Source organism: Mustela lutreola, chromosome 10 (assembly GCF_030435805.1).
Source record: "Mustela lutreola isolate mMusLut2 chromosome 10, mMusLut2.pri, whole genome shotgun sequence".
NCBI lineage: Eukaryota > Metazoa > Chordata > Mammalia > Carnivora > Mustelidae > Mustela > Mustela lutreola.
The window spans coordinates 7,806,939-7,819,200 of NC_081299.1; the positions used below are offsets into that span (position 1 = coordinate 7,806,939).

At 51.9% G+C, this 12,262-nt stretch overlaps 1 protein-coding gene across 2 annotated transcripts in view; it reads right to left on the reverse strand.

Moving 5' to 3' along the window:
• The window catches only part of MTOR (mechanistic target of rapamycin kinase), a 126,044-nt gene that overhangs the window by 8,843 nt on the left and 104,939 nt on the right, over window positions 1-12,262 (reverse strand). For both annotated transcript variants that reach the window (XM_059138326.1, XM_059138325.1), the window contains exons 39-50: window positions 9,805-10,056; window positions 8,996-9,096; window positions 7,758-7,854; window positions 7,395-7,493; window positions 6,998-7,120; window positions 6,698-6,880; window positions 6,177-6,311; window positions 5,785-5,959; window positions 4,364-4,499; window positions 3,780-3,927; window positions 3,082-3,204; window positions 1,642-1,724 (exon numbers count right to left, since the gene is read on the reverse strand). In XM_059138326.1, the coding sequence (XP_058994309.1) occupies window positions 1,642-1,724; window positions 3,082-3,204; window positions 3,780-3,927; window positions 4,364-4,499; window positions 5,785-5,959; window positions 6,177-6,311; window positions 6,698-6,880; window positions 6,998-7,120; window positions 7,395-7,493; window positions 7,758-7,854; window positions 8,996-9,096; window positions 9,805-10,056 (1,655 nt within the window). The remainder of the gene's footprint in view (window positions 1-1,641; window positions 1,725-3,081; window positions 3,205-3,779; window positions 3,928-4,363; window positions 4,500-5,784; window positions 5,960-6,176; window positions 6,312-6,697; window positions 6,881-6,997; window positions 7,121-7,394; window positions 7,494-7,757; window positions 7,855-8,995; window positions 9,097-9,804; window positions 10,057-12,262) is intronic.

Below are 12,262 nucleotides of genomic sequence, written 5' to 3' on the forward strand. Positions count from 1 at the left end.
GCCAAAGCTTATTTACCTTTCGTTAATTTTTTTAATTAACATATGATATATTGTTTCTCCCAGGGGTACAGGTCTGTGAATCATCAGTCTTACACAATTCACAGCACTCATCACCCCTCCTCCTGCAACCCTCGCTTTGTTTCCTGAGATTAAGAGTCTCTTATGGTTTGCCTCCCTCTCTGGTTTCATTCCATTTCATTTTTTCCTCTCTTCCCCCATGATCCTCTACCTTGTTTTTCAAATTCCACATATCATGAGATCATATGGTAACTGTCTTTTTCTGATTGGCTAAATTATTTCTTATCTGGCCCTTTACAGAGAAAGCTTGCTGATCCCTGTTCTAGGTCCGCAACGGGAAGAGATCAGTGTGCATCACAGTTGCGTTCCTGACATCTGTGGTCACAAGATGGATCCTGTGTGGCAGCGCTGGTGTCTCAGAGTGACGAGGCTCTATCTTCACCCCTCAGCACCCAGCACGTGGTCCCATCTCCTGGGCCCCCATGCCCATCTAGGAAGGGTCGTCTGGCTTTTTTTTTTTTTTTTTTTTTTTTTAAGATTTTATTTATTTATTTGTAAGAGAGAGAGAGAGTGAGAGCAAGCACAGGCAGACAGAGTGGAAGGCAGAGTCAGAGGGAGAAGCAGGCTCCCTGCGGAGCAAGGAGCCCGATGTGGGACTCGATCCCAGGACGCTGGGATCATGACCTGAGCCGAAGGCAGAGGCTTTAACCCACTGAGCCACCCAGGCGTCCCGGGTCGTCTGGCTTTTGTCACTAGGAATTCTCCTGGCTCTTTTTTAAAAACAAGAATTTATTATTTCCGTGGGAGAAAATTATTTTTTATTCTCAAATATTTGCATGAGATGTGATTCCAGGAAAGAGTAGACACCAAGGAACTAGTTTTTCAAAGACTTCTAGAGAGTCAATTTCTGAATATTCCTTAACTACTTTTTCAGTCAGTGGATAAAATTTATTATTCAGAAATATCAGAGGGACCTACTCTGGTTGGTTTCAAGAATATTTATCTCAGCACAGTGGTGACTTCTAAGTGTTTACGGGATCAGTAAAATCTATCAAAAAATTTTTTTTTAGTAAGTTCTATACCCAATGCGGGGCTTGAACTCACAAACCCGAGAGATCAAGAATCACACGCTCTAGTGACCGAACCAACCAGGCGTCCCTGTGTATATATATATTTTAAAGATTTTATTTATTTATTTGACAGAGATCATGAGTAGGCAGAGAGGCAGGCAGAGAGAAAGGAGGAAGCAGGCTCCCCGCTAAGCAGAGAGCCCGATGTGGGGCTCAAACCCAGGACCCTGGGATCATGACCCGAGCCAAAGGCAGAGGCTTTAACCCACTGAGCCACCCAGGCGCCCCCCTGTGTATGGTTTTTAACATATTAAGCCAGCCTGTAAAGAAGGTGGTGCCCTAGAACTGAGGTTTTTCCTCTCTTTAGTTTGCTGGGCTGTTCTGCTGCATGGATAATAAAAAGGGACTAAGGTTGATACTGCAAAGAAGATCCAAAGTTACAAAATACAATTATTTACCAAATGGTCATAGATCTGACTGGAAAACAAAAGGAAACTATTTAAGAAAGGTACCATGTAGAAAAAGACCACAAAACCAAAATCAACTTACTCACCTATCTCCCAGGCCCAAAATATACCCGACCATGGACATGACCGCTAAGGAGCGGGTGTAGTTGGTTCTTCGGTCAAACCACACCTGGAACACAGGAGCACACGTGAACCATGGCTCTAGAAGCTAACTAGCTTCAACAGAATTGCACTGCAATCAGTTGTTTCCTTATGTCCCATCAGTAATCAGCTAATAACATAAAATGGAATAAAGATCTCAATCATAATTGTAATGGCAGTAAACTATGCTTGTAATAACCTTAGAGAGGTACAGAACACAGATGAGTAAAAAAAAGTTAACCTTTGTGTAGGAACGTGAAGAACCGAATAAATAAAAATGTCCATTTAAGACGGTAAAAATGTAATAACTCCCTAAATTATTTGAAACATTTAATGTAATTCTGCTGAAAATTCAGTAGCTCTTTTTTGGGGGGACTGTGACAAAACAACCCCAAAATTTATCTGGGAGAAGAAAAAATTTAAATAGTCAATGAGGAGAGACTTTTCATTAACAGTTGTATTAACAGGGGCGCCTGGGTGACTCAGTGGGTTAAAGCCTCTACCTTCAGCTCAGGTCATGATCCCAGGGTCCTGATTGAGCCCCGCATCAGGCTCTCTGCTCAGCAGGGAGCCTGCCTCCCTCTCTCTCTCTGCCTGCCTCTCTGCCTACTTGTGATCTCTGTCAAATAAATAAATAAAATCTTAAACAAAACAAAACAAAAAACCACAGTTGTATTAATAGTATGGTACTTGAAGAGAAATAGGTTTTAGAGAGATCAATGAAATAAAACAGAAGCCCCAGAAAGAAATCCAATGGCAGAGAATAGCTTTTTGTATAATAAAAACGGACTTTCTTAAACAGTAGGAAAAGGAAGGATCATTTAGTAAATACTGTGGTGTTGGCTAATCATCTCAAAAAAGTAAAATCTGAATCTTTAATCTTAAATTCCGAATTGGGTTGAGGATTTAAATGGAAAAACAAGTTTTATAATCAGTACAAGTAAATGAATGTAGAAAAGATACACAATCTTGAGGCAGAGAGGGCCTTTCCAATATAAAGCTGAAGGTAGAAACTTCAAAAAAAAAAAGGATAAAAATCTGGTAACTTCCAACTTTTAAAAGTGTCTACACATCAAAAACAAAACAAAAATCCCAAACCAAGGAACATACCAGAACAAAAATTAAAAAACCAAATAAGCAGGAAATTTCTAACATACGAAATAGGGTTAATATCCTTCTTATAAACGCAGCTCAAATGCTATCGCAAGAAATGGGAGAAACACAAAATTACTAAATCCGTATTGGCTGAACGGCACGGCTCGCCCAGGTAATCTCAGTAACAAAAGACGGTGCACAGTGCACAGCTGCTCGTCCCGAAGACGAGTCCACCGGGTGCAGGTGAACAGACCAGAAAGCAGCGCCGGTGCAAGGAGCCCGGCTCGTACCTCAGAGCTGGGGCTTTTGAGCCACAGCAGCTTGGCCAGGTCGTCGCCGGCGGTGTTGTTGACGGCGTGCTCGAACACCTCCACCTTCTGCATCAGCGTCAGGTGATCGTAGTCCGGAGCCATCTGCATCGGGACACAAGCGCTCTGCAAGCGGCCCTGGACTGGTAGCTTCAATCCAGGGGGACATCAGGCTCTGGGCCCGGGCAGAGCTGGGTTCTGATCTCACCACACCAGCCCAAAGGAGATAAGAACAGTGCGGGGTGGGGGGGGTGTGTGGCCAATAGAACTGGGTGACCTTGAGAACGCCAGGGCTCAAGGGTGAGATGTCAGGTCCCACCCGAGCTTAAGTCTGCTGGTGCAAAGGAGAGCGCGGGAGGCATCGCGGTTTTGGGTGATGGATCTCTTACTACTTGCGCCTCTACTGCCATCATCTCCCTGGGTGGCCCGTGGCCTGTCCCCATCAGCTGATCCCCTGATCAACAATACCATCCTGTCCCACCTAGAAGGCTGGACACCTGATTTCTGGGCTCTACGGTCCTGTTCCTTAGAGGTAATCTGCGTTAGGACTCGCTTTGTCTCCCAACCAGATTTTCCGGTGACACGGACTTTCCGCACATACACAGAAGGACGAGAAGAGCAGCTCTGTAGAGTTCCTGACTGGTGAGTGACGTCAAGGCCGTGAAGGCCTCACCACGTACCCGCAACATGATGCGATGCTCGATGTTGAGGAGGATCTTCTTCTTCTCTCTGTAGTCCCGGATGAGGGCGTGCAGCGTGTCACAGTGCGGGACCCAGCCGATGAGGCCCGAGTTGGTGGATAAGGGGATGACGGCGTATCTCTGGATGCTGGCGCCCCCGGAAGGCAGGGTTGGTTATCGGACGTAAGCAGAGTCAGCCTCCGACCCCCGCACAACACAGGGGAGCAGGCTGAACGCTCCCCACGCCCACCCCTCCAACTTAATATCCATGTTCTTAACGGAATGGGGAAGAGAGCGGGGTGGCCGTGCAGCGTCTCTAGTCTAATGGCCACGGGCTGTTCCATTCTGGACCCTCTGGTGGTTGTTACAGGTGTTTCCCTTCAAAGCACGCAAACGTAGGGACAGCTCTTTGCTGTGTTCAACGCCTTGGCTACTGAGGACTTCCTGCCAGGTACGCTATGTCTAGAACTGCTTTCGTGGAGGGACACGACCACATGGGAGGGATGTAAGGAAAGCCCAGATGACCCGTCATGTCGCTGCCGTGCCACTACTCCCCCCAGCCCCCACCACCGCGTCCTGACTACCTGAGGTTCTTGCGAAGAGACGTCGGGTCGTTGGCCAGAAGGGTGTTGACCAGGCCGAAGAGCTGCATCACTCGTTCGTCCTGCCGCAGGTCTTCGTGGCCCTTCAGGAGGAAAACAAACTCATGCCCGTTGCTGCCTGTGGGAATGGTGGGAGCTGTTAGCACAGACCAGCCCTGTACCCCCAAGCTCCTACGTGTACCCTACCCAGCCCCACTTGCACACAAACATAGAGTACCCTAGAACTCCTGAAAAGAATGGCACCGCTTTTGATCGTCCCCCAATGAAATGCTGGTCAAATTAAAAATAAATAAAATTAAAAACAGCTGTCTTTGGAGATCAGGACCGATTCTGCAGGGATGGTCGTTCTGCGTGCTCCCCCACAACCACTCTCCGCCCTGCTGTCTGGATTGGGCCCATGAAGCCTGACCCCTGGGAACTGTATCACCTCAGCTCCCAGTTGGGCTTGGCCAATGGGGGCACTGGCAGGAGGGAAATCAGAGGGTGGGAAGAGGGAGAGGCCAAAGGGTTTGCTCCTGACAATGGTCCAGGCTCCAGTTCTAGAAGTTTCCAGTGTTCCTCCCCCTGGGCTACAGCTCCAGTGGTGGATGGCCTCTCTTTCTAGGTTATGTGTTCTCGATGGGCTCCTTGCCCTCTCGGGTCTGGAGGGTGGGGTGAGTCATAGTTTCTCACTGTTGGCTCTCTTGACTCTGCTCACAGAAGGAGACAGGTCCTTCATTCAAGTCTCTCATGAAATACTGTGGAGAACCTGACTGACCCATGGTTGAGTATCAGGAGACGCCAGCCCACGGAGAGATGATCTCCTGGGAACCACGACGAACTGGGCTGGTGAGTAACTACTGCATTAAAAAGCATGAGCTGTATTGAAAGTGAGAACCCTCAGGGGGCTGTCAGAGCATCCGGGCCTCCCGTAGCCACCCCAGGTAGGCCACAGAGCTCACTGTGAGAACTCATTTCCACATCAGTTTGTTCCTTTTACATAGCCATTTCCCACAGAGAGAGACCATGATGGTGAAGGAGAACATTCGAGAGCTCAGGAGCCCTTTCTTCGGCCCTGCTGGTCACCTACCACACCCGCCCCCAGATGCCCCTCTGTTGGCCCTGTCAGTCCCCTGCAGCCACCTGCCTCCCCCGATGCCCATGCCGCACACGTCTGTGGCCCCCTCCGCCTGCTCTGCAGGGCGCTCAGGCCGCCCGCGAGCACCGCAACGGTGTGAACAGACGAGGAGTCCTGGGGGCGATGTGACGGGGAACCCGCTTGTGCTCTGTTTCTCTCTCCATAAGCCAGGGAGAGAGGCCGCATGGGAAGAGGAGTGGTGTGAACGGGGAGCGGAGACCTCAGAAAAGGGGAGGGGTTTGGCCAGGATTGGGGGCCGCAGGAGCAGGAGCGCAGGCGTCCTTACCCATGAGCGTCAGCTTCCGGGGCCTCTGCTTGGAGGTGATGACCTGCAGCGACGGCGCGATGGACTGGATGCGGACGACCGGCTGGTTGGGGTCGTACGTTCCGGGCACGGCCAGTTCAAGGTCCCGGCACATCAGAAGTTTGGGGGACACATACTGCAGCTCTAGAGAGGTGAGCTGTGAACAAGTGCCACAGGGGTCAGCTGGCTGCCGCCGGGGAAGGGCTTACATGCAATTTGGGTATTTTTTAATAGATTGCTAAGGGCAATGACTCGTCCTAGAATTTGCAGATAAAAGTAAAACCAGAGGCTTTAGAGTTAGTGTCAGAATGTTCACAAAAAGGAAAACCTAAGGGATGATGATGGTGAACGCCGCTAGAGCCCAAAGATCCTACCTGGGGCAGCTGCTTAGAGATCCGTCTGAACACGTGATAATAGAGGTCCCAGGCTTGGGTGAGGTCCTTGACGTTCCCGGATTTCATGTACTTCCTGCACCACTCTTGGGCCTCCATTAGGTCTCGACCATATGCCTGGACAGGGAAGCAGGGCACGTCTGTGAGTAGTCAGGTGTGGACTATGCCCCGTGCTGAAGCCCCAAGCAGACGGCACAACTGCTCAGCCGCACGTGACGGCTGGACGGCTGTGGCCCTTCACAGGGCTCAGCAGGGCAGTGGGGAGGCCCCGTCCTGGAGGCCCCATCCTGGGACGGCTTATGGGCAAAGGAAGGCGAGGCAAGATGAGCTCAGCAAGGATCTCATGGTTTTCCAGTTCTCCTAAGTTCTTAGAAGTTCATGACGATTAAATTGCTGGTGTTTCTATATCCCGTGGCCTCCGTCAGAATATGTTCTAGTCACGTCAGGAGGAAGGCCAGAGGGAAAGGGGTCTGGTAAAGGCTTTGGGTCATGTCACGCCGTACCTGATTAAAAGATGTCTCCTTCAGAGTCTGGGGGCCTCGCTCCATCATGGCGTGCAGGGGCTCCAGCACCTCGAACATGCCCTTCACGTTCCTCTCCCCGAAGTACAAACGGGAGGCCTCTTCCAGGCCTTCGTGCCACATCTCGTGCCAGAGGATGGCCACGCGGATGAGCTCCTCGCTCACCTGGACCAAAGGGGGCAAGCGAGAGGCAGTGAGGATGAGCTGACTGACTGAAAGGCTGACTGAAAGGGAGAAAGAGCAGGTCGTCCTGCCGGCAGCACCGGTGCGGGCCGGACTCACCATCATGGCCTGCTGGACCAGGGTGTTACTGTGCTCACACATGTTCTTCAGGATCTTGTTGGCTGCGTTGTGGCGGGCCGTCGTGGTGGACTTAGAGGCCACGGTCAGGGGGTAGATGAGGGCCTGCGGCAGACATGGAGGGAACACTCGCAAACTCGGACTTTCCGGAAGATGAGAGAGACGGAGAGGACGCTGCTGACACTGATTCGAGTCCATCACTCAGATGAGGGGAAGAAGGCCCTTCAGGAAGGCCCCTGGGCCTGGGCCTGCCAGCCGGACAGAGGGGATGCCTGGTTCCCGGTTCCTGCCTTATGCCCCTAGAGCAGCTTTAGGAAAGGCCGGGATCCAGATTGAAAGGTCCACGGTTCAAGGAGGAACTGCCCGGGGGCCCACGTACCTGGGGGTGGTACCGGCCAATGTCTGTGAGAAGCTGGTGAATGAGGCGGCCCACCAAGGGCCTGGGCGTATCGATTCTTGCGATGAGCTGCGGTATGACCTGGATTCAGAGAGACACGGTGCACAACGCATGAGGGGCAGAAACAACTACTTGTTATTCTGGGCAGTGACCAGCTCTCGAAACCTGCTGTGGCAGATGCTGTGGAACTCTGAAAGAGTTCACTCCCTTCAGTTCTCTGGGAGAAACTAAAGACAATATGGAGTGTCGACCTTGGGACCCATCCCCCATCCTTTACCACTGTCACTGATCACCGCATGATCCCAGGAGGAGACAGAGCAGGAGGGAGACCTGAGCCCACCTTACCTGTAACCAAGTGTCGATCTGGATTGCTTTCACCCCCTCCACTAAGGCTTCATTTACATCTGGCCAGTGACCATAGTCAAACCATAAGGTGAGGACTCTGGAAAAGACAAATAAGAAAATCACAGAAAATCGAGTTTCCCAGTTTTTGGTTTTTTATTTTTGTAATCTTTAAGACTCTTGAGAAAAGAATAATTGGCAAAGGGGCGCCTGGGTGGCTCAGTCAGTTGTGCCCGACTCTTGATTTTGGCTCAGGTCATGATCTCAGGGTCCTGGGATCAGGCCCCACAGGGCTCTGCGCTCAGTGGGGGTCTGCTTGAGGATTCCCTCTCTCCCCTCATTCATACTTTCTCTCTCTAAAATAAGTAACTCTTAAAAAAAAAAAGAATAATTGGCAGGGCCTCAAATCAGTGGTTCTACAGTGTCTGGTCTCGGGGACCACCCGGGAAGGGTGCGTGGTTGGTGATGGTTATTAATACTTGGGTCAATCTCTTCTTGCCCTTTTGGCTAAGATCAAGTGGAATACTTGGGTCAACACCAGGAGGGGCATCCCAAGTGAATGCTTATTTTATTCCAGATAATGTAGAGGGCTCAGCATCATCTAAGCTCAGAGATCTAACGGAGGAGCCCAGGGACAACCTATGGATTATCTTCGCACACACAGAAAGTCACCTGGGGACCAGCGGCAACAGCGTAAATGCAGGACTCAGCTGCCCCTGTCACCCACAGCCTCTGGACTGGCCGGTCTGGGCCATTTGTCTCGGCCACTCTAAGTGGCGTCTCGAAGCTGAGGCGAGGCACCTGGGTCGCTCAGTCAGTTAAGCATCTGGCTTTGGCTCAGGTCATGATCTCAGGATCCTGACATCAACCCCATGTTGGGCTCCCTGCTCAGTGGGGAGCCTGCTTCTCCCTCTGCCTCTCCCCCATGCCTTCTCTCTATCTCTCAAACAAATAAAATCTTTTTTTTTTTTAAACAAATAAAATCTTAAAAAAAAAAAAAAAAAAAAAAAAAAAAGCTGAGGGGCTTTCAGCACTGCGGCCACAAACAGCTCTGCGACTCCCGCCCTGCCGGAGTGCGCGCGCAGCCTTCTCAGGCCACGCCTCCTCCCCGGCGTGGGCAGGTGGAGGCCGGTCCGCCTTCTTCTTGGACATGCTCATCAGGGTGGGGCAGGAGGGCGGTCCGAGTAATTCCGTGTCCTGCTGTGCACACGGCCCATCAGGGGCCCTGCCCGCTCTGATACCTCAGTGTGTCCTGGAGGTTGTTGCCTCGTGACAAGGAGATGGAACGGAAGAAGCCCTGGACGGCAGGGACGGTGTACATCAGGAGGGTTTTGGACAAATCCTGTTGGAACACACGCATGTTAATGGACGCTCTTGGCTTAGTTTCTCTTCCGTAAAAGGGGCCTCACAGCATACGAACAGTACCTGACTCAAAGAGGTTATGAGGTTAAATTAGTTACTGCAGGAGAAGCCTCTCGATGAGTACTGGCTCACAGCAAGTACTCAGGAAATGCCGACTGTGTCACAGTCGCTATCACCTTGGACTAATGGTGGGTTCTTAAACAGGGGTGGCAGGGAGAGCGGGCTGAGAAGGAACACGCGCTCTCTGGGCCTGCCAGCTGCCCCCATGCGCTCTGAAAGGACAGCCAGAGGGGAGGAGGTGGGACGGGGCGGTGGGCGGAGAGGAAAAAGCAGAGGATGGATCCCGCCGGCCTGTCCTCAAGCGGACCTGCAGATGCGCACGGCCACGCGCACAGCCACCCGCACGGCCACCCGCGCGGCCACCCACACGGCCAGGTGCAGGCTTTAAGGGGATGAGCTCATTCTCGTGGGAAGGATGACTAGAAACTCAGTCTCCGGCTTGGGGGCTAAGGCAGGGCCTCCAACACAAACACGGGCTCGAACACTGCCGGCTGGCAAATAAGCCACACCACCCAGCTTCCTCTCCCTTCAGAGCGAAACCCAGGACCCTCCGTGTGCCGCCACCCCCCCACTCCTCGGAGCACCCGGTGCCGGGCTCAGCCCTCGCTGGGGGAGGAAGAGACAGTACCTCAGTGACCTTCTTCTGCAGAGGAGACGGGGTGGGGCTGTTCTCGGTGCTCTCGGCCTCGCTCTCACTGTTGCTGCCCTCGGTGCTGGTGGCGGTGGCGGTGGCCGTGGCCGCGGTGGTGGCGGCGGTGGTCGTGCTGGTGATGTTGGCCCCGCTGGCGTGCCGCAGCTTCTTCTTCTCGTCACGGGCTTGGTTCTGATGCTTGTAGTGCAGCACGGCTTCAAAGTTCATCACTGCCCACGCGTGCCAGGCCTGCGTGGGGCGAGAGCCAAGGAGGAGGAGGCCTGAGCGCCAAGGCCTTAGCGGAGTGTGAGGCCAAAGCTGAGGCAGGGCGCTGGGCCTGCCCTTCCTTCTCAGTGGCCAGCAGAATAAAACTTCACCAAAAACACTCAGGAGTGGGCCTTTTACCAGATTCAGCCTGATTCCTTCATTACTGTGGCAGGACCGTGGTGAGGGCCGCGGGGGGTCGGGGGGGAGGGGAGGAGTATCCCAAGAGCAGCGAGCCAGGTCCTTGTCTCAGGGGCCTCCTGGTCTGGTGGGCGCAGCAACCCGAGGACAGGCAAACGTGAGGGAGCGATGAGAGGCAGACAACAGGCCGGCCAGGGTCGGGGGAGGCTTCGTGGAGGCAGGTTTCTGGGCTAGGGGCTGAAGAGCAGCCCTCGATGGGCAAAGCAGGGACAAGAGGACAACAACAGGGACCTCCCAGCCTGGGGAGCTCAGGGGCGAGGATGCAGGGTGGCCAGCACAGGGCAGTTCATAAGAAACAAACAGATCCGACCGGCGCCTAGTCCGGGACGGACAGCAGTAGGCGGAACGTTAGCAAAGGGCAGGGTCAGATTGTGGATGGGCTAACGTATCAGGCCAAGGAGGTCCCGTTTCATTCTAGGTTTTAAAGATTCCTTTGGCAGCCGTACGTGAAACATCATTTACGAGAGCACACGTGTAGGGGCGTGATGGTGAAAGTCTTAACCAGGTCCCAGGTCAGTGGGAAAGGGAGCACATCAAGAGGAACACGCCATGGGGGAAATGTCGCTCATCTGCCCAGCTCTCCCATCCGGCTCGTGTGTGGCCTGTCAGAAAACCGATGTCCACTGTTTGCTGGGAGAAGTCTTGGGTGCTTATTTTGGTAAAGAAGGAACCACCCACGCTCTGCGGTTTAGAGCTGCGGTGACCTGTGGTGCAGCACCGCCTCGTGCAGACAGCACGAGGCACACCCTGATCTGGGGCCTCGCGAGTTTGCGAGTTTGCAGTGATGGGAGAACTAAATCCTGCAAGGGATATACTTTCTGGATAATCGGGAAATTCCTTTGCATCCTTTGCTAAAATCTTTCTTTAACATAAATGAGTCCATTTTTTTACCTACGCAGAGTAGGTCGATCATAACCGACCTTTATTTGATGAGCCAGGATTCTGCACTGACCCAGCCTGTGTTCTCACACTTTCATTTATTCAGTGGCTCTGTTTTACCCACTCTGTGCCAGGCGTGCAGCCAGGGGACAGAGTGAGCAAGACGGAAACAGTCTCTGCACACACACAGGACCGCACCATTATAGTAAGACAGCATAAACCCAAAAAGACCCATATAAAGGAAAGCCTGAAATTCCTGGAACCAATTTTTTTTCCCTTGTGATTTATTTTCTAGAATGTGAGGGAAGGAAAGTAACCTGGTTAGGAGACACTTCCAGCTGGTAAGGTTCTAGCTAATCCAGAGTTTATCCGGTTATTTTTCTAGCCTAGAACTGGGGCTGACCTAGATAGTGTGATTATTGCTGCCGCCACGAAACAGGGATTTTTCTGATCAGAATGAAGCATGCTTCAATCAGGGTACAATTTTTACTGTACTGTTCTGTGTCTTCAGATATATGTTTTGATCTCAGAGGGGTTAATGCACAAAGTATTAGCAAGTTAAGGAAATGCTGGAAAGAAATCAATAGCGTCTGGTGTACCAAGCAGCTATTACCGGGAGGTAGGTCCCTCAGGGAAGACCTAAAAACTAAGGCTACGTGCTCTTCCCCAAACCCCTCCTCTCCCACTCAACCACATCTTTGATACATTTCCTAATTCTGTTTATCTTCCTGAAAAGTTCCCTACGCCATAACAGGATGTTACCCAGAGCTTTCCAATAAAAACAGAGAAAGTGAATTTCTTAGAGGCGGAGCAGGCAGGGATGGAAATCAGGAAGAAGCCGGGTAGGAACAGATGACCCAAGGGAAGATAAAGTTCCAGAGATTAACCGTGCGTCCAGATGCTCGTGGGCAAACATTCAGCTTAGCGTCTAGAAGACAACAGCATTCCCCCGTGCCACACGCAGAATAACAGCGTGATAAAGTGTTTCTCCAATAAGACGCTATCTATCTTCTTGTACAGTGAAGCCTGTATGGGGGCTCTGATAGACTGGCTCCTGGTGTTCGAACAGGTGAATCCCCAGCCCAGATGGGAACCAGCAAGGCTGGGAGGG